This window comes from Lipotes vexillifer, unplaced genomic scaffold (assembly GCF_000442215.2).
Source record: "Lipotes vexillifer unplaced genomic scaffold, Lipotes_vexillifer_v1.1 scaffold382, whole genome shotgun sequence".
NCBI lineage: Eukaryota > Metazoa > Chordata > Mammalia > Artiodactyla > Lipotidae > Lipotes > Lipotes vexillifer.
In genome coordinates, this window is record NW_006780611.1 from 9,621,550 (window position 1) to 9,640,634 (window position 19,085).

The 19,085-nt window shown below is 54.7% G+C and overlaps 1 protein-coding gene across 3 annotated transcripts in view; it reads left to right on the forward strand.

Moving 5' to 3' along the window:
• PDGFB (platelet derived growth factor subunit B) overlaps positions 1–17,764 on the forward strand; it is a 21,678-nt gene extending 3,914 nt beyond the window's left edge. Inside the window, exons 2-7 of one of the 3 annotated variants that reach the window (XM_007454004.1) lie at positions 5,904–6,000; positions 8,338–8,427; positions 9,978–10,183; positions 11,590–11,731; positions 15,617–15,767; positions 16,148–17,764. In XM_007454004.1, coding sequence (XP_007454066.1) covers positions 5,904–6,000; positions 8,338–8,427; positions 9,978–10,183; positions 11,590–11,731; positions 15,617–15,741 — 660 coding nt within the window. In that variant the 3' untranslated portion in view covers positions 15,742–15,767; positions 16,148–17,764. Of the gene's footprint in view, positions 1–5,903; positions 6,001–8,337; positions 8,428–9,977; positions 10,184–11,589; positions 11,732–15,613; positions 15,768–16,147 lie in introns of those variants that run through there. The other 2 variants (XM_007454005.1, XM_007454003.1) reach the window with 2 other exon arrangements.
• The last annotated feature ends 1,321 nt before the right edge of the window (positions 17,765–19,085 follow it).

The following is a 19,085-nucleotide window of genomic DNA, read 5'->3' on the forward strand; positions in this document are numbered from 1 at the left end:
GAGTGTAAAGCGGTGCTTGCCATGGGCCTCATAAGTCCCTTTCAGAGTTTTCCCTCACCACCCCCTCCCCACTGAAATGCCCTTCTAGCACAACTATTTTCATTTTCTGATTTATTTAGTTGTTTATTATATGTTTTTCCTCACCAGAGTATAAACTCCCCTAGAGAGCTTTTGTCCTGGTCACCACTGTCTCCCCTGCTTAGAACGGTGCCTGGCCCATGGTGCATAATCTGTAAATATTTGTGGAAAGGACAGTGAATCCTTGCGGGGGCGGGGAGGGAAGGACCAGACATGTATCTAGGGCTTGCTAAGTGCTTTATAAACTCGGCCTCATTCAGTCCTCCCGCAGGGCAGCCCAACGTAGCCATGCTGCACTCCAGTAGGCATCTTCGAGTCCCCCTGCATCTCTCCCTCCCCCCACCCCCATCTTGAGAGACAAGCACTTCTTTCTTTTCCATGTCTTGGTACTTGGACTGCCAAGATTAGACTGGATAGAGAGAAAGAAACAGAAGGAAAATTAGATTGCAAAGGTTCTGGGTAGCTTGAGCTGGGCCTCAGTTTATACCACCTACCAAAAAAAAAAAAAAAAATGAGGAGGTTGGATCAGCTCAGAGTTCCCCAAGAGCAGCAGAATTACCTGGCCTTTTGAAAATGCAGATTCCTGGGCCCCACTCGGTGCTGGGAGTTGGGACCAGGGTTGGCTGGGTGAGCGATTGCGATGCGCTGCCAGGATTGTAATTGCTGCCCCGGCCTCTCTCTTCCTGGTCTAACAGTTTTTCTGCTGGAGGGAGACGCGGGAGCCCAATGGGGGGCTGGGCTAACAGGAATAGCGGAGGGTCCCAGGGGCAATACGGCAGGGAAATGCTAGGTGGGAAAGGCTGGTTCTAAATGGCTTCTGCGGTGTCTGCCCAGAGAAGGCTTCTTCAAAGGGCTTGGCTTTGGCATTGACTCTCAGTCAGGCCTGAGACTCCCAGGCAGGCGGGCGCTCTGAGGCCTTCTCCCTCTGCCAGCCACGGACAACGCCCCTGCTTGCTTGGGCCAAGCCCGTGTTGTCTCCCTCAGCTGAACGGCAGGCAGGCTGGGGAGTGTATATCTGTGTGTACAGCTGGGGCCCAGGCAGAGGGTGGGGTCCAAGCCCCTTTAATCTGCCAGCCCGGCTGGGAGCAGGTAATTCACCTGGCCTCAGCTAGCTTGTGCCCTTCCTACCTTGTGCAGCTGGCGTTGGGGGTGAGGTGGGGAGGAGGCTGTTTGCCTTGGCTCCCACGGCTGGCTGTGCCCCAGCTGCCTTCTTGCCACGCCCTCGCCCTGCCAGGAACCCCAGGCCTGAGATCTGGGGCAGCTTCATCAGGGTGCCAGGCCTCCTTTCCTATCTCCGAGGGGGAGCTGCCCACCCTAAGGAGGCTTCTAGAACCTGTGCCCCGGAAACCCGGGCTCCGGGCTGCTCACCCTCCCACACCTCGAGTAACCTCTGACCCCCAGCAGGTGCCCATGTGAGTCTCTCCCAGGGCATTGCATCCTGGAGCTGACCACAGGCTGAATTTGCCCACCTCTCAGCCACCTCCAGCCCCGGAAGTGACCCACCCACCAGCCCACACGGCCCGAGGCAAGTGCCAGTGTGGGGCTCAGGTGTCATTTCCTGTGGCTCGGCACAGGGGATAATGCAAAGCCACATACTCTCCACCTACCCACTATCATCCTCAAAAATGTCCTGCACTGCAGGCCCCGCGCATGCGTGCTGCTCGCTGCTGCCCGCAAGGAGCCACACTGAAGGAATGCATGGGGATCACAGCAGGGCTCATTAACTACCCATCATTTGCGGGCTGCTCTGCTAGGTGCGATTCCGCCTCCCAATAATGCCGCTGAGGTATTATTAGCCCCATTTAAAAGATAAAGAAGCGGAGGTTGTGTTAGTTTCTGCTGTATAACAAAGTGAATCAGCCATATGTATACGTATATCACCATATCCCCTCCCTCTTGCGTCTCCCTCCCACCCTCCCTATCCCACTCCTCTAGGTGGTCACAAAGCACGGAGCTGATCTCCCTGTGCTATTATACTCCAATCAAGATGTTTAAAAAAAAAAAAAAAAAAAGAAAGCAATTCCATTTATCATAGCATCAATAAGAATAATATACTTAGGAATAAAATTAACAAAAGGAGTGTAAGATTTATACATTGAAAAGTACAAAGCATTGTTGAAAGAAATTTTAAAATATCTAAATAAAATGAATGACATCCACGTTCATGGGTTAGGATAGTAAATACTGTTAGGATGGCATTAATCTTCAAACTGACCTACACATTCTGCTCAATTTCTATCAAAATCCCAACTGGCTTCTTTGCAGAAATTGGCAATTCAGAATTCATAGAGTTATGCAACCATCGCCCGTTATTTAATTTGAATTATACTAATATGCACCCAAAGAGAAATATAAGAATTTTAATAACAGCCCTGTTCATAATAGCCTCAAAATGGAGACAACCCAAAAATATATCGAGTAAAACGTATGAAAAAATTGTAGAATACTTATTTAATAGAATGTAAATGAATGAACCACTACTAAGTGCAGCAACCTGGATAAGTCTCACAAATATAATGTTGAACAAAGAAGCCCATTACCAAAGAGAACATAGTTCAGAATCAGACAAACCTAACAGTGATAGAAAATGGGATAGTAGCCACCCTTAAAAGGAGTTGGGACTAAGAGGAGATGCAAGGAGAGCATCTCAGGTGCTGGGATGGTCTCTTTATTTCTCAAGGTATGTGTTTACTTTGTGAAAATTAATTAAGCTGTATACTTATGACCTCTGTACTTTAATGTGTGTATGTTACACTTCAATAAAAAGTTTGACTTAAAAAAAAAAGAAGCTGAGGTTTTAGGTTGTTAAAAGCCTGACTCCGACAACCCAGGTTTCCCTGGCAGCTGAAGCCCTTGCTTTGCCTTCTGCAGAGCTTTTCCATCTCTTCACTGTGAATGTTTGGGACCAGAGAATTTTTTATTGTGGAGGCTGTCCTGTGCATCGAAGGATGTTTAGCAGCCTCACTCGCCTCCACCTACTAGATGCCAGTAGCATTCCTCTATTTATAACCACCAAAAATGCCTCCAGACATGACCAGTGTCCCCCGGGGGCCCACCCGCCCCTGATTGAGAACTGCTGTTCATGACCCCTGCAGGGTGGGGAGCTGACAGAAACTGAGGTTAATGCCCAGGCAGCTCCATGGCACTGGGAGAGAGGGGCCCACTCTGCCACTTACGAGTCGTGTAGACCTGTAGCTGTTTACTGAATTTTTCTAAGCCTCAGCTTCCTCATCTGGAAGATGGGAATACAAAAAGCGCCAGCCTCTTGGGGTTGGTAGTTGGTGTCTGGCCTGTAGTTAGCACTTCACAGAAGTTAGCTGTGATATTAGTGTCAAATCCAGGGGCTCTCAGGGTGTTCTGGGCATCCAGTGGCCAAATTACTGAAAAGCACGTGCAGGAATTGCATCTCTGCTTAGAAGAAAGTGGACTCTTTAGGAGGCAGTGTGCTCGGGGGTGGTCCTCCTGGTGGAGGAGGGGGAGAATCATACAGGAGACAACTCCAGAGACAAGGGGAGAGCCCTTCATGCATTTTACCGGTATTTATCGAGCACCTACTGTGTGCTTCTCTCACCTCTCCTGTCTGTATCCTGGGCTCTTCCCCGCTCAGCCTGGGAGGTTGTGGGTTTGTTTCCATGAGACGGCATCTCCGTTGCATCATAGGCTGGGTCTGGGGCATCTGCTAGGTAGGCCTGTTTGGGAGTCTGCCTACTCTGCCTTGGCCGGCAGCAGCAGCGGCAGCCAGCTCTCCAGGGGCAAGGAGGTCTTGGCACGAGTGCTATGCGCCATTTGGTCCTGGGCCTTTGGGCCCCTCTCCTGGGAGGTTAATTGAATCATTACGCAGCCTGGCAGACCTGGCTGGGGACCCCACCCTGAGAACCCCAGGCAGAATTAGAATTGAATCAAATGTTTTCAACCCCTTCAATTTGCAACTGAGAGCCAGGATCAGAGAGGGGCGGTGGCCAACCTGAGTTCACGGGGAGGTTAGTAGCGGCAGAGGTGAAATCCTGCTCTTTGGGCTACCAGATCTGGGGCAGACAAAACCCTCAGGGGCAGTGGGCTGCCCTGGGCTCCACTGGAGACCAGCCAGCTGCTTTCCGTTCCGTGGGTTGGGTCCTGTGTCCACATTTGGAGACCACCAAAGGCGTGGTCTCTCTGGGTTGGAGGAGGCAGGCCACGTGGAGGTGGGAGAGGAAAGTGAGGGGCAGCTGAGTTGACATCCCTCCCCATCTCACACACGCATCCCCTGGTTTCCCGGCTGTGCCGTCGTGAACCCCAGCTCCCAGCCAAGCTTACTGCTAGACCCCCCACCCTTCTCTCCTTCATACCTCCCGACCGCCCTAGGCACCAGGCAGGCTTATAAGCTCCACGTGCGAATGAAGAAACTCAGCTCAGAGCTCTCAAGGAATTTGCTTTAAGAGCGGAGCTGGCCACACTCCACCCTGGCCTTCTGGCTCCAGGGCTGACTCCAGTGGCCAGGCCCACGTGTGGTGGGACCCCTGGAGGAGGTGTTGATAAGTGCTAGAACCTGATCAGTCACCAGGCTCCTAACAGACCTTTCGGGGAGCACCCCGGGGACTGGCCACGAGGCAGGGGGAGGACGGCGTTCCTTCCTCGAGGCAGCCTGTGGGAAGCCTCTCAGCACTCCAGTCTTTGGAGTGTTCAGTGCACCAGCTCGAGCAGGGGCGCCTCCCTTCTTAATCCAGGGAAACTGAGGCACAGACTTGTGTAACCCAAGGTCAGGCAGTAGTAAGTCAGGTCTGCTGAAACCCTCCCCAGGGGCTCCTCCCACAAGGCGGAGCCCTCCTGTGTGTTTACGTGTGCACGTGCATGTGTCTGCATGGGTGTGAGTTCGGACACACAGCACATCTTGCGCATTTTCCTTGCCCCGAGGCACAAGAAAGAGGCCCTCACCTCTTTTTCAAGACCTTTGGCATCAGCCCCTCAGGTCTCCCTGGACCATGGGGGACAGGGCTGTGACATTCCTATGAGGGCTGCTCTCAGTTATTGTAGGACCCGTGATTTCCCTGGAGGAAGCCCGGCTCCAAATGGGGCCTGTTAAAGTGCTTATTAAGTTTCAAGTGTTTTTGGCAACAGGCCAGAGGGGCTCTAAAAATAGGGTTTGGTTGGGCATGGGGCACTGGTGAGCTTTCAGGTTTCCCCGCTGTATCTGAGGATTCCCTTCCCTCCTCTTTTGAGTGAGAGATTAAATAGTACATGTGGCCTCCTGAGACCATCCAACTCTTCAAGCATCTATTAAACACCTTGTGTACCCAGGAGGCTGGGGGTACAGGCTCTGCCCTCAGAAAGACTTGGATCTGAATGCAGGTTCTGCTGATAATCGGCTGTAGGATTCCGACAAAGGATGTCGCCTATTTGAGCCTCTGTTTTTACCTCTGTCAAATGGGGATAATTCGATCTCCCATGACAAATGCTGGCTGCCTTTAGCTGTCAGGCGTGGAGGGGAAGCAGAGAGAAATCAGATTGTTGGAGTCTCCAGAGCCTGTACTGTGATGGGGGGACAGATACATACAATCAAATCTAACTTAAAGCAAGCTGAGGCTCTGTCTCGGGGGAGGGATGCAGATCTGAGCTGCGTCTTAGAGGCTTCCGCAGGTTCTGGTCCCGGGCCTTTGTGCTCCTGGTTGTCAGGCCTGGAATCTACCCCCGACCCCTGCCTGGCCCCGGCCTGGCTGTCCATTTGTCCGTGGCCAAGGGGCCCTATGGGAACTTGCCATAGGAGGGAGTGTGTGTGTTGGGGGGAAGAGGGCCACGGCTGGGAAGCCCTTGCTCCCAGCTCACTTGGCCCCCCTGTGTCTGCCTGGCAGGGGGACCCCATTCCCGAGGAGCTCTACGAGATGCTGAGTGACCACTCCATTCGTTCCTTCGATGACCTCCAGCGCCTGCTGCACGGAGACTCTGGAGGTGAATTGAACCCTCGCCCCATGCTCTGGCCCTCCGCTGAGTCCTGGGGAGGCGGGCGGGTATCCCCGCTGCCAAGGGGGGCAGGGCATCTGGCAAGGGCATCCCCGATCCCTTGGCATCCAGAGACCCAGAGGCCTGTGGCAGCCCTGCAGGGCTTGGCCACACCTGTCCCAGGCAGGGCTGAGTAGGCGGACGGGTTGCTACCTGGGATGTGGGGTGTGGCGGGAGAAGCTCCCACATGTGGCTCTGGCGGGGTGCAGAGGGTGGGGTGCCGAGAGGAGGGGCCAGGGAGAAGGTACCCAAGGCATCTGCCCAATGTGCATCCGGGTGTGGACTCAGCCGGGGAGGGTGGTGCCAGAGGGGCCCTCTCCCTGCCCCTCCGGCCGAAGGCCCAGTCTCCAAGGTCTCCGGGGGGACACCTGGCCCACACTAGTGGGCAGCCCTGCCCTTGCCCAAGAGCGCGCTCAGCGCATGGGCACGTGCTTGGTGGCACACACGTGGCGGGGCTGGCGGGCTGGGTCGGGAATGTATTTATAAACGCTGCCTTCAGAGCAAATTCCATTCTATTCTAACCTCTGGCCTGTTCCCTGGAGCCCTGGTCAGCAGCCCCCCTGCACCCCCAGCTCCCCTTCCCTCTGGGGTTTTGTCTCTTTGTCACTTTGTAATCGTTGCCCAGACTGCTATCTACGGGGGACAGCATTTCCTGCCTTTGTTTCCTCTCCCCGTTGGGCCCCTGGCTCCCTCTCAAAAGCATTCCCGGGCCCTTTCAAACCCGCCTGTGCTGGGGGCTGTCGAGGCAGGCGGGAGGGGGCCCCAGCTGGGCCCACCTATTGTTCACAAGGCCCCCCGCCCCACGTCTCCCACACCTCCCACCCCATGCCCGACTGGCCAGCCCTGGTCAACACAATGGGGCAACTTCCAAATTTAGCCTCTCTGCTGTTTCTTCCCAAGGCCCTTGGCCCTCACCCTCGGGCAGGCCCTGTGTACCCCGGGTGGGAGTCAGGAGCTCCGAGATGAGGTTTTCAATAGCGGGCCTGTTTCAAGGCAACCGTGTGGCTATTTTTTCCTAATCAACTTAACCTTTCCACAAAGCACATCTTTTCCCCATCTCCTCCCCACCAGGGACATTCCAGAGATGGCAGAGAGAAAGGAAGGGAGTGAGAAGGACAGACAGACGTGCTGACGCAGGAGCAGTAGGCTAGACGGAAAGGCACCAGTTATAGCACAGTCTCCTCCAAACAGAACCCACTGGGAGCCTGCACGGCTGAGCTGGAGCTTTGTCCTGGGCAGGGCCAGTGGGCCGGTGGGCTGGGGAGACAGCGGGAGCGTGAGGTGCTGCATGGAGGGAGCAGGGCTTGTCCTCAACCCCCATAGTTTATTTGCTGGCGCTTCAGCCATCAAGAGATAGAAGGGGCTGCCCACAATTCAATGAGGAGCTCCACGTGTTCTGCAACCCTCACTTCCCGCAGCTGCTCCGGCAGCCATCTCTAGAGAGAGGGATGCGTCCAAGGAGTGCCAACGATGCTGAGATGAGGGCCACCCAGGATAGACAAGGGAGCTGTGGTTTGTGACTTTAGGAATAAATGGACAACTTAGGGCAGAAGTGGGGCAAGAGGTTAGGGGCAGAGGGACAAACACGGTGAAAGACTGGGGGCTGGAGAGAGACTAGGGCCGAAAAGGGGACAGGGCAAGCGCTCCCCCAACACCCACCCCCTGCCCCACCAGGCCTGGCTATTCGCCCTCTGTCTCTGCCTTCAGCCTCCACCCCCATCCCTCTCCTTCCCTCCCTCTTCCCCGCCCAACTGGGCCATTGTCCGGGGCTCCAGAGGGGCTGTGTCCAGGGCATGCCGGTCCCCCCTGGGGATTCTGGGAATTTCTCCATTCAGCACTTCCTATGGGAACGCCGGGTGGAGGGGCACTGGAAACTGGCCTTCAGAGCTCTGGGTCCTCACCCTGCCCTGGAGGCCAAGGAGGGTTCTCTTACAGTAGCAAAGGGGGTGGGTTATTTTTAACTCCATTGACATGGGTTCTGTCCAAATATGTGGTTGAAGGGCCCGGAGTGGGGCTGATGATCGCTTGGCGATGAAGTCAGGGCCCCACCACCCTCTGGGCCCCATGGCTACCCTGGGGTTTGTCTGGAGGGGCCCCTCCTCAGAGCTAGGACCCTCAGGTTTACAGGGAGCCAGAAGGGGAGACTGTTTTCTGGCGTGGTTGTGCCAGTGCGGGGATGGGGAGGCAAGCAGTCCTCCCGCCTGCCCTGGAACCCACATCAGAGCCCCCAGAGCCGTGGTCGAGCCAGCCAACAGTTTTCAGAGTGTGTCTGACCTCCTCTTACAGATGAAGACGGGGCTGAACTGGACCTGAATTTGACCCGGTCCCATTCTGGAGGCGAGCTGGGTAGCTTATCCCGCGGGAGAAGGAGCCTGGGTAAGACTGAGGGTGAGAACGGTGGCCTTTCAAAGGTGGGGGCCAGGGAAGAATTGGGGATGCAGCCAGCCCGAGGCCGGAGGGCCTGCTCCTTCGTGCTGACACTTAGGACCGAGTGGAACTGAAGGAGCACAACCATCCTTAAATACCCTCTACCGAGCAGCTAAGTCATCATCCTCCCCCCACCGACTCACACTGTTTTCTAAATATAGTTCGTTAAAACCTCATTGGTTCATTAGTTCAATCTTGGAGGTAGAGATTATTAACCCCAGTTTATAGAGTTGAAAACTGGGGCCCAGAGAGGGTAAAAAAGCAGCTGAGGTCACACAGCTAGCAAGTGGTGGGGCTGGGATCCTAAGCGGCTCTTCTTGCTTGAACCCAGTGCCGCTGGCAGGCTGCACGTCTCCTCTGCAGCAAAGTGCTATGCCTGTGACAGCAGGCGTGAAGCAGAGGAGGGTGCAGGTCACTGGGTCCCACAGAAGCTTTCTTAGGGAGGCGGGTGCCCGCTCCAAGCCCCTCTTCCTCTCTGCCCACCTGCAGTCCCCCAAATTCTGTAGACCGTGGCTGGGGGGCCCGCCACATAAGAGTCAGGTGGCCTGAGTTTCACTGTTTGCTCTGTGAATTTGGGCAGCTAATTTAGCTCTCTGAGCCTCAGTTCCTCTATATGTGAATAATGACTGATGACAGTCGCCCCAGCATTGACTGTAAGCCTGCTGTAGGCCAAGTTCCACTTACGCCTTTGATCGGCAAGTACAGTATAGGAACTGTTATTTTCCCATTTCATAGGTGAAGAGACTGAGGCTTGAAAGAAGCAAAAACGTAAGAATAGATTACAGTGTAAACAGCAATGTGAGAGTGGCTACAAGATAATACACAAGTAAGGGCCACATGTCAGGCAAACTCATGAATGTGTGAAATCATCGAATAAAATGGTTGAGGGCTGGCAGGAGGAAACTGACGTGTACCCCAGGCCAGCGCTCTCGGAATGATCTCACTTGACCCTTACAGTGGTTTTGGGGTGTAGATCTCATCATCCCGATTTTTATTTATTCATTTGGCTGCATTGGGTCTTCGTTGCGGTGCGCAGGCTTCTCATTGCGGTGGCTTCTCTTGAGGCAGAGCACGGGCTCTAGGCGCTCGGGCTTCAGTAGTTGTGGCTCACGGGCTCAGTAGTTGTGGCTCGCAGGCTCTAGAGCGCAGGCTCAGTAGTTGTGGCGCACGGGCTTAGTTTCTCCACGGCATATGGCATCTTCCCGGACCAGGGCTCGAACCTGTGTCCCCTGCATTGGCAGGCGGATTCTTAACCACTGCGCCACCGGGGAAGTCCCTGATCATTCCCATTTTGCATGTGGGGAAACTGAGGCCTCAAGCCTGTCAACAGCCTGCCCAAGTCCCGTGGCTGGTAACCCTCCACACCGGGGTTGAAGGAGGTGGGACAGGCCAGCGTTTCTGAGGACGAGCAGTCCCAGAGGGGCTCCGTGCTGAGCTTTCCTGTTGGTGGGGCTTCTGGACAGGCCCACCACCCTGATGGAGGTCCCCGCTCCCTCCAGGTTCCCCGACAGTCGCTGAGCCAGCCGTGATCGCCGAGTGCAAGACACGCACCGAGGTGTTCGAGATCTCGCGGCGCCTCATAGACCGCACCAACGCCAACTTCCTGGTGTGGCCGCCCTGCGTGGAGGTGCAGCGCTGCTCCGGCTGCTGCAACAACCGCAATGTGCAGTGCCGCCCCACGCAGGTGCAGCTGCGGCCCGTTCAGGTACCCAGGCCTCAGCCAGTCCGAGGGTAGGGGGCGCGGGACTCACTGACCAGGCTTCAAGGGGCGTCCAAAGGCCTTCCTGGAGGGCTCCGGGGCTCCGTCCAGAGAGGGCCGATCTTGAGAAGCTCCCTCCTGACAGGAGTGCAAAGGCCGCCCATGGGTCCGCTGAGGCCGTCCAGGCTGCGGTGACCATGAGCAACAGACAGGCCCCCGGGGTGGGGCCATATGTAAAGGATGCTGCCTCCTCCTTTACAGGGATCAAATCCCCAAACGTCCCTGGAACAGACAGGTCCACAAACATATCGGACACTCAGAACGTTCTGGGCAGCTGTTTAACTTCCCTCAAAGATCTCCCCTATTCACAACTCTCGGTTTTCTTCAATCCAAACAGAGAGAGGCTCAGCTAGGTGCCCCAGCATCTTTAACACCCGCCCATCTCCCTTTGACAGATCGTGTCTTTAGCAAGGAGGGCAGAGAGACCCCTCCAGGCAACAGACCCTGCAAGAGCTGGGCCAGCCCCTAGCAGAGAGTCAGAATGCTGAATCCTGTCCCCTTTCTGGAAAGATTGGGTGTACACTCTGACTCAAGGGAAATTTTAGAGTAGAGGACGTCCTGGGGAGCTCCTGGTCTCACACGGGGCAGGGCAGGGCCAGAGAAGTCTCATCTGTCTTCTGATTTATGTGGAAAAGTTTCTGCACCCCTGGGGGCAGCCTCGCCCACACACCAGCTCAGGCTGGGCCGAGCCGCTGCTGGGCGGTGGGCACGCCTCTCCAGGGCTCAGGGCCGGCTTGGTGCTCCCCACCTACTCTTGCCAAGTGCCCTGCCTACCTCATCACACTCCCCTCCCCTATGGTCAGCCGTGGCCTTGCCTCGTGCCCACCTTCCATCCCAGGCCTGGGCCTTGGGCCCAAGATTACCAATGTCACTTTCTACACCGGCACCCACTGTCATGGTATCTCCTGTCCCCAACACTGCCAGCTCTGTGGATGGACACCTGACAGCTGACCTCCCCCTTCCCGCCTCCCTCCTGGATAAAGCCTCCCCCCACTTCCTTGCAGACAACCATCTCCCCGCCTCTGCTGCAGCCCCTGACCTTGGCTGGCGCTCAGGGAATGAGGACACCACAGGCCCCACGCTTAACCGGGAAATGCCTTTCTCCCTCTCTGGGGGATCTGAGGGGGGCTGCCGGAGACCAGGTCAGGAGGGCTTGTTTTGATGGAAAAGCTACGAGAAGAGCAGAGGGCAAGGTCCTGCCATTGTTTGGGCCAAAGCGTCTACCCTGCTGCAATCCAGGCTTTCGAGGAAAGATCACCACAGGGGATGCTGGGTGGCAGAGCGGGCAGGCAGCTCTCTCGGCTCCTGCCAGTGTGGTCTTACGGAGGCACTTTGGTGGTTCTGTCTTCCAGGTAAGAAAGATTGAGATTGTACGGAAGAAGCCAACCTTTAAGAAGGCCACGGTGACCTTGGAGGACCACCTGGCGTGCAAGTGTGAGACGGTGGTGGCACGACCCGTGACCCGAAGTCCCGGGAGTTCCCAGGAGCAGCGAGGTAACCGCCCATCCAGGGTCTGCCACTAATTGCTCAGCCCCCTTCTTCTATGGCAGCTGCCGGGGGCATGCTGGGGGAATTGGATCTGGCATGGCCCCTGGTTAAGTTCACCTGAAGCTTTCCATGTCACTGACAACAATCCAGATTCCTCCCCTGCCTGGGAGGCCTTATGTGTGGATGTAGCCCCCTGTGGGCCCTCTGGCCTTGTTGCCAACCAGTCCCCCTCACTTATGCCACCCCAGCCAGGTTGGCCTGTTTGAGTGGCCAAATAAGTTTCTGCCTCAGGGCCTTTCTTTGTACACGTCACTCTGGCTGAAATTCACTCCTCCTGGCTCTTCACAAGCCTAGGTTCTGCTCTTCACTTGGGTCTCAGGTCAGAAGTCACCTCCTCCAAGAGGTCTGCTGGCCGCCCCATCCAGAGCAGCCCCCATCCCAGTCTTGCTACCGTAGCCCCCTACTTTGTTTTGTGAGTGCATGAAATGGTGGGAGGAACCATGAGAGAGAACACCCTAAGGCATATATCGTAACCAGATATTTGACGACTTGTCCTGGGGAGGAGAAATCAAACTAATTCCTTGTAGCCTTGATGAGGGAATTAGGACCAGCGGAGTGGAAAATCACCAGAGAGAGATTTTAACTACATATATGCAAAAGCTGGTGATCAGTCAGGAGTCCAAGATGGAATTGCCTGCCTTGTGAGGTGGTGAGTTCTGTGTTCCGGGAGGTATGCAAATAAAGGCTGGGCAACAATGTAGCAGGCATGTGACAGATAGGGTTCAAACGCACGGATAAGTTGGAGCTGTAATTCTGTTCCTGTCCTTAAATTTCACGAATTCACAATTTCAGGGGCAAGTTTGACTTAAAGAGTAGAAAGGGACTAAAAAACTGGTCCAATTGCCTCCTCTACATTTTATGGAGGAGGTGCCTGAGGCCCAGATAAGCTGAGGTCTTGCCCAAGGTCACACAGCCAGTTCCAGGTAGGGGCATAGCTAGAATTCAGGTATCCTGAAGTTCTGTTCTTGGCTCTTCCCTCACCCTGACAGCTGTCACTGGCTCTTAACTTGCCTCATCTTTTTTTTTTTTTTTTAAGGATTTAAAAATTTTAGAGCTAGAGATGATCTTACAAGTCAGTCCTTCAGTGTTACTAATGGGGCTGCTGGAGCACAGAGAGGTTAAGGGACTTCATGAAGGTAGCACAGCGGCAAAGTTGACCCTGGAACCCAGGTCTTGGAACATCTAGTTTTGGGTTCTTTTTTTTTTTCGGGACACGGGCCTCTCACTGTTGTGGCCTCTCCCGTTGCGGAGCACAGGCTCCGGACGCGCAGGCTCAGCGGCCATGGCTCACGGGCCCAGCCGCTCCGCGGCATGTGGGATCTTCCTGGACCGGGGCACGAACCCGTGTCCCCTGCATCGGCAGGCGGACTCTCAACCACTCCGCCACCAGGGAAGCCCTAGTTTTGGGTTCTTTTGACTGTATCTTGCTGCCTTTTGTCCCTCGAGGAGAAAAGTAAGGATCAAATGATACTCATTAAGTTAATAGGATTAGATGAGCATAAAAAAATCATGGCGCATGCAGGGGACGTGGGTTCGCGCCCCTGTCTGGGAAGATCCCACATGCCACGGAGCGGCTGGGCCCGTGAGCCATGGCCGCTGAGCCTGCGCGTCCGGAGCCTGTGCTCCGCGACGGGAGAGGCCACAACAGTGAAAGGCCTGCGTACCACACAAAAAAAAAAATCATGCAAGTGACTGTTTGGATTGTCAATAACTTTCTTTGGTTAGGGGACAGGACAATCTCACTGTCATTTCTTACTAACAAGCCTCCTGAAGACAGGGCCATCTCAGCCTCTTCCTTCTGTTCTAAGAGCTGAGCTGAGTCATGGATGACCTAGGGAGGCTGAGAATTCGACAGCTTCAAACTGACATGTTGTAAATTATTTGTAGAGTTAATATGGAGAATGACTGATGTTCAGGAAAAATTATATTCTTTATGTTTAGAATGGGGTTCTTTTCACTGCCTTTGTTTCATGTGATTTTCTGAACCAGTTTCTTAGGAGGCATGTTCAACCACTTGATATGTAGGTCTTGCCATTTTAGTTTCAGCATTTTGGCCCTGGGTGACAGTTCCTGTGGCAGCTGGTGGTGTGGCACGTGTGATAGTCACTGTCAGACCTCCTGGGCTCAAATCTCTGCCCTGTCACTTATGAGCTGAGTGATGACCTCGAGCTATTGCTCAGGCTTTTCCCAGCCCAGCGTCCTGCTGATGGCCCTGTCTCTGGCCCTTCAATGGCCCTCTTGGGCAGCCTCCCTCAAGTGAGGACCTGAGACCCCACTGAGTCCCTAAATTTCCTCCTTGCAGCAGTGGGGTAACTGCCTCATGGGAGCCTGTGTCTGTGAGGTGGGAAGTCAGGTGTTGGCCCCAAAGTAGCTGGGTGGGCTGGGGAGAACTCTGGAGGCACCCAGGAAGAGGTACGCCTTGAGCTTGGCAGAGAAAACTTTGATTGCCAGGGTGTCTACCTAGTAGCCCAGGAGGAAGAGAGACATAAGTGCTAATCTTGACCAAGACTGGCAGGCACTGTGATTTACAGCCCAGTGGTTGAAAGCATGGATTCCAGAGGCAGATCCCTGCATTCAAATCCCAGACTTTCTGTCTCAGTTTCCTCATCTGTTAACTGTACAAACCTATACCTGCTGTGAGGATAAGTAAGCTTAGAACTTTGACAGGTGCATGCTAGCTAAGGGTTTCTGGCGATTTCCATGTATTATCTCCTAAACCTAGGGAGCCAGGGCTGCTGTTCTCAGTTTTAAAGATGTGGGAATTGAGGCACAGAGAGTGTATGTGACTTTCCCCGAAGCATACAGCTAACACCTGGGAGAGCCCAGTTTGGACCCAGGTGGTCTGGCCCACCCAACTGTACTGCCTCTCGGAGTGGCTAGGGCCAGGCAGATGACAGGTACAACGGAGGGAAAGGCCCAGGTCAGTTGTGGAGGGGTGTGGTTATGCCCGAAGCCTAGTGGCTCCCCCATCCCATGACCGGAAGAGGCTGAGGTTGGTGGGAGGAAACCTCAGTAGGGGGTCAAAGGAAGGAAAAAATAAACAAGTGAATAAGAGTAGCTGCTATTTACTGATCACTTCTCTAAACTTAGTGGCTTAAGACAATAGTCATTTTCTATGCTCTCTCAGTCTGGGTTGGCTGTGCTCAGCTGGGTGGTCCTGGTGGCATCTCTTGCAGTTGCAGTCAGTTATCTGGAGGCTGCACTAGGAGAGCTGGGCCTCTATCCCTCTCCCTGTAGTCCAGGGCCTCCTCCCCATGTGGCTCCCACATGTGTCAACCCCAGCAGGCGAGCCAGACTTCTTACGTGACAGCACAGGGTTCCCCAAAGTGCAAAGGTGGGAGCTGCCAGGCCTTCTTAAGGCTCATGCCTGGAACTGACCAGCACCAGTCTGCCTCATTAAATTGGTTAAGAGATCCAAGTCCAGTCCAGGTACAAGGGGCGTGGAAATCAGGGGCATATCAGTGGGGTAATGACAAAGAGCTTGAGGCCAGAGTTCATCTGCTCCCCTCTGTGTTTGCCAGCATATTGTCAGTTATTCCTTCCACTAGTCCTATGAGGTGGGCAGTTTGTTATCCCCATTTCACAGATGGGGAAGCAGAGGCACAGAATGGTTCAGTAATTGTCCCTAAGGTACAGCTGGTGAGCGATGGAGTTGGGATTTGAACCCAGGAGGTCTGGCTGGCTTCAAATCTAGACTCCCCTCCCACCCCTTCTCTCAGCCCAGAGGATATGGGGAGGTCTGTGGCAGGCCTTAGTCAAGGGGATAGACACCCCCAACTCCCTGCCAGCGTTCATCCACCTGCTAACCAGACCTTTCTTTCTCTCAAGCAGCCAGGACGCCCCAAACTCGGGTGACCATTCGGACGGTGCGAGTCCGCCGGCCCCCCAAGGGGAAGCACCGGAAGTTCAAGCACATGCATGGCAAAGAGGCGCTGAAGGAGACCCTTGGAGCCTAGGGGCATTTGCAGGAGAGTGCGGGCAGGTGAGGGCCCGGAGGGGAAACTGAGGCCCAGCACCCTGTGTTCCTTCTCCCTGGCCTGTGGCTTTGGCTGAGGAAGGGGTGGAGGGAGAGGCATTTTCCCGTACAAAATCCAGGCTCTAAGCCTTGACCTCCTCTTCCAGTTATCATTGGAGTTTTTCCACAGCACAGGTTGGGTGAGGGGCTTTAGGGACCCCTGCCCAGCCATGTCTCAGTATGCCCTAAGAGGATGGGAGGTCTAAACCTCAAATCTTCCAGCCCTGAGCCCTGCTGGAAATCAGAGGCAGCTGGTTGACCCCAGCTCCCTGCCCCTGGTTGCCTGTAAGAGTGGGTTGGAGCCCTAGGCTGTTTCTGATCCCCGTCTCCCTCTGCTTGGCCTACAGGGTTATTTAATATGGTATTTGCTGTATTGCCCCCATGGGGTCCTTGGAGTGATAATATTGTTCCCCTCGTCCGTCTGTCTCGATGCCTGATTCGGACGGCCAATGGTGCTTCCCCCACCCCTCCACGTGTCCGTCCGCACTTCCACCAGTGGGTCTCCCCTCAGTGGCCTCCAGCATCTTGCCCAGAAGCTCAAGAAGGAGATGAAGGACCTGGACTCCATCGCTGTCTTCCTCTCCTGACCTGGAGAAAATGGGATGAAAGTGCAAGAGAGACTGATGGGGTCGCTGTTGGGGGAAAGGAGCTTCCTTCCCCAGCGCTGTGGACTGGCCTGAAACCCTGCACGTGGGTCTGAGGACCTCTCAGCATGGCCTGCCTGGTCCCTGGACCCGCAGCCAGCTCTGACGGGAGCACCCCCAGGCAGGCCAGGGTACTCGTACTCCTGTGGCTGAGACCATGTTGGGGAGCATAGACTGGAGAAAACCCCCTCCTGCAATGCCCAGGCCCGGTCATCTCCCCTTGGTTACCTCTGCTCACAGTGGCTTCTTTTCGTTTTATATGTTTGAATTCTTTGAAGATGTGGACTCCTCCAGGCAGGGGTGGCCAGAGCACCAGGCAGCCAAGTGCCCTCTCAGACGGGTTAGAGATGAAGTTTGCTCCGGAGGTGGATGGAGATGGTGACCTGGGCATGCAGTGCCTCCTTCCACTCCCCCTGTTCACTTTTTCCTCTGTTTCATCTCTCTACCTCCACCCTGTGTCTCCTCCCGTCCTGACCCTTCAGTCTGCTCCACCAAGGGGCTCCTGGACCCCTTATTGAGGCTGCAGATAACCCCAGTCACTACTCTGTAGGACAGAAGACCAGGGCCCAGGGCAGCAGGGGGCCTGCCTGTCGTATCCCAGCCCAGCCAAGACTGCCATGTAAGGTTATACAGGGTGTGCACTGCACAAGGGCACTGCATGCAGTGAGCACAGGTCACACACAACCATAGACATGGCCAATTTGTATATTTATTATGACAGTTTTTTGGCAGATGGAGGTAAAGTGTCTTGAGGAGAGGGATCCTTTTCCTAATTGACACAAAGGCTCTGTGTGGACTGGCTGTGCCTCTGACCCAGCGCACGACTTGGAGTGGTCAGACAGGACTGAGCCCTTGGTGGGGGACAGGGGAGCAACACTTGTCCCTGTGGCCTCCATTTCCCCAAGTCCTCAGCTCAAGCAGTCTCCCCTTTAGGCAGGTGTGAAAAACCCAAGAGAAAGTCTCCAAGGGTAGGGGGTAGCCCTTGCTCCGCCCCTGCACACGCCCCTCTTCTTAGATCTTTTTGAGTTCCATCTCTGGTGGCTCCTCCCAGGAAACCAGCTATTGGGCTGGGAGTGGGGGAGAAAAGGGAAAAGATCCCCAGGGCCCCCTAGGGGTGGGGTCTGAGCTCCCACCTCCCTTTCCACCTTCTACTGCACTTTCCCCCCTCCCCCCATCTCCCAAATCTGCTTCCTTCAGTTTGTAAAGTCGGTGATTATATTTTTGGGGGCTTTCCTTTTATTTTTTAAATGTAAAATTTATTTATATTCCGTATTTAAAGTTGTAAAAAAAAAAGATAACCACAAAACCAAACCAAATGAATCCGCTGGAGATCTGTCTGTTGGCACTGCATGTGACAATTACCCTTTGTGCATTGGCAGGATTTGCCGACAGCTTACAACGGGTTCCTCTCGCTCTGGGAGACTCAGGCACAAACTCATGCGCGCGCGCGCACACACGTTCACACATGCATGTGCACACGCCAGCCCGCTGCTCAGAGAGAGGCCTCTGTCTGGGAGCCGGTGAGAGCCAGACAGTGCACTCTGTACGGCTTGGTCCCGCTTGCGGCTCCTGATACCTGGACCCCACGTCCCTGTGCTTGTCACTGGCAGTGACAAGAGATGGGTTTCTCCAGCCTGAGGGTCTCCACAAGGGAAATGGATCCTCAGCATCATGGGGTGGGACTGGCTGTGGGGAGGGGGTACCTAGCGTGGGGAAGGCTGGTCCTGGAGGAGGTCCTGGAGGGGCTGTGGGGTTTAGAAGGAACACAGCTGAAAGTTGGGGCTGTGGTCTGATCTTGGCTCAGCCCTTAGCCAGCTGTGTGGCCTTGGGCAAGTCATAGCCCCTCTCTGGTCAGAATACCATCTGAAACAGAAGAAGGTGGCCAGGAGACCTGTGGTCTCCAAGGTCCAGCTGTGTGGTTCTGTGCTTCCCCTCATCCACGAAGACTTGGGTCTGATTCCATGAAAAAGATGCCAGATGTATTCTGGGTTTTACCTGCTGGCAGACTAGCGCTGACGGGGAAACCTAGGAGGTGGAGAATCTGACTCATCATACGGACAAATCTAAAACTAAAACCATTTTGCCCCTGGAAGTGGTGAGCTCCCTGTCACTGAAAGTATGTAAGTGGCAGCTGGGTGACAAGTTGGCTGAGGTTAAACTGAATAACATTTGGGCTCCCCGTGACTGATTGATTGATTGGTTGATTGATAGACTGACTGACTCATTCATTCATTCACTCACCTTGATCCCCTACCATGTGTCTGTCTCTAACAGGGGCTTTTATGGCAATTTGGTGTAAATTCATCCTGGGATTCATAGCCCTATGCTTGAGGTGGTGGTGGTGGGCAGTGCCGATCAGAGGGATTTACCTGAAAACTCCTACCCCCTCCTGCCCAACTTGTCTGTAGGACCCTCCCCATTCCCCAAACCCCCGGGGTTCTGGGTTCCAGGGCACTAGAGAAGTCTCCGGTTGGGAGGAAGAAGGGATGGGATTTAGAGGGCAGCTGGGGGGCCAGTGCATGTGGCATCTTGGCATCTGCAAACAGCTGTGCTGTTCCAGGGATGGCTGCAGGAACTTCCTGGGTGAAACAGGCAGAGATGCCTGCACCTTTCCCTTTCCCAGACACCATCCCAGGCGGGT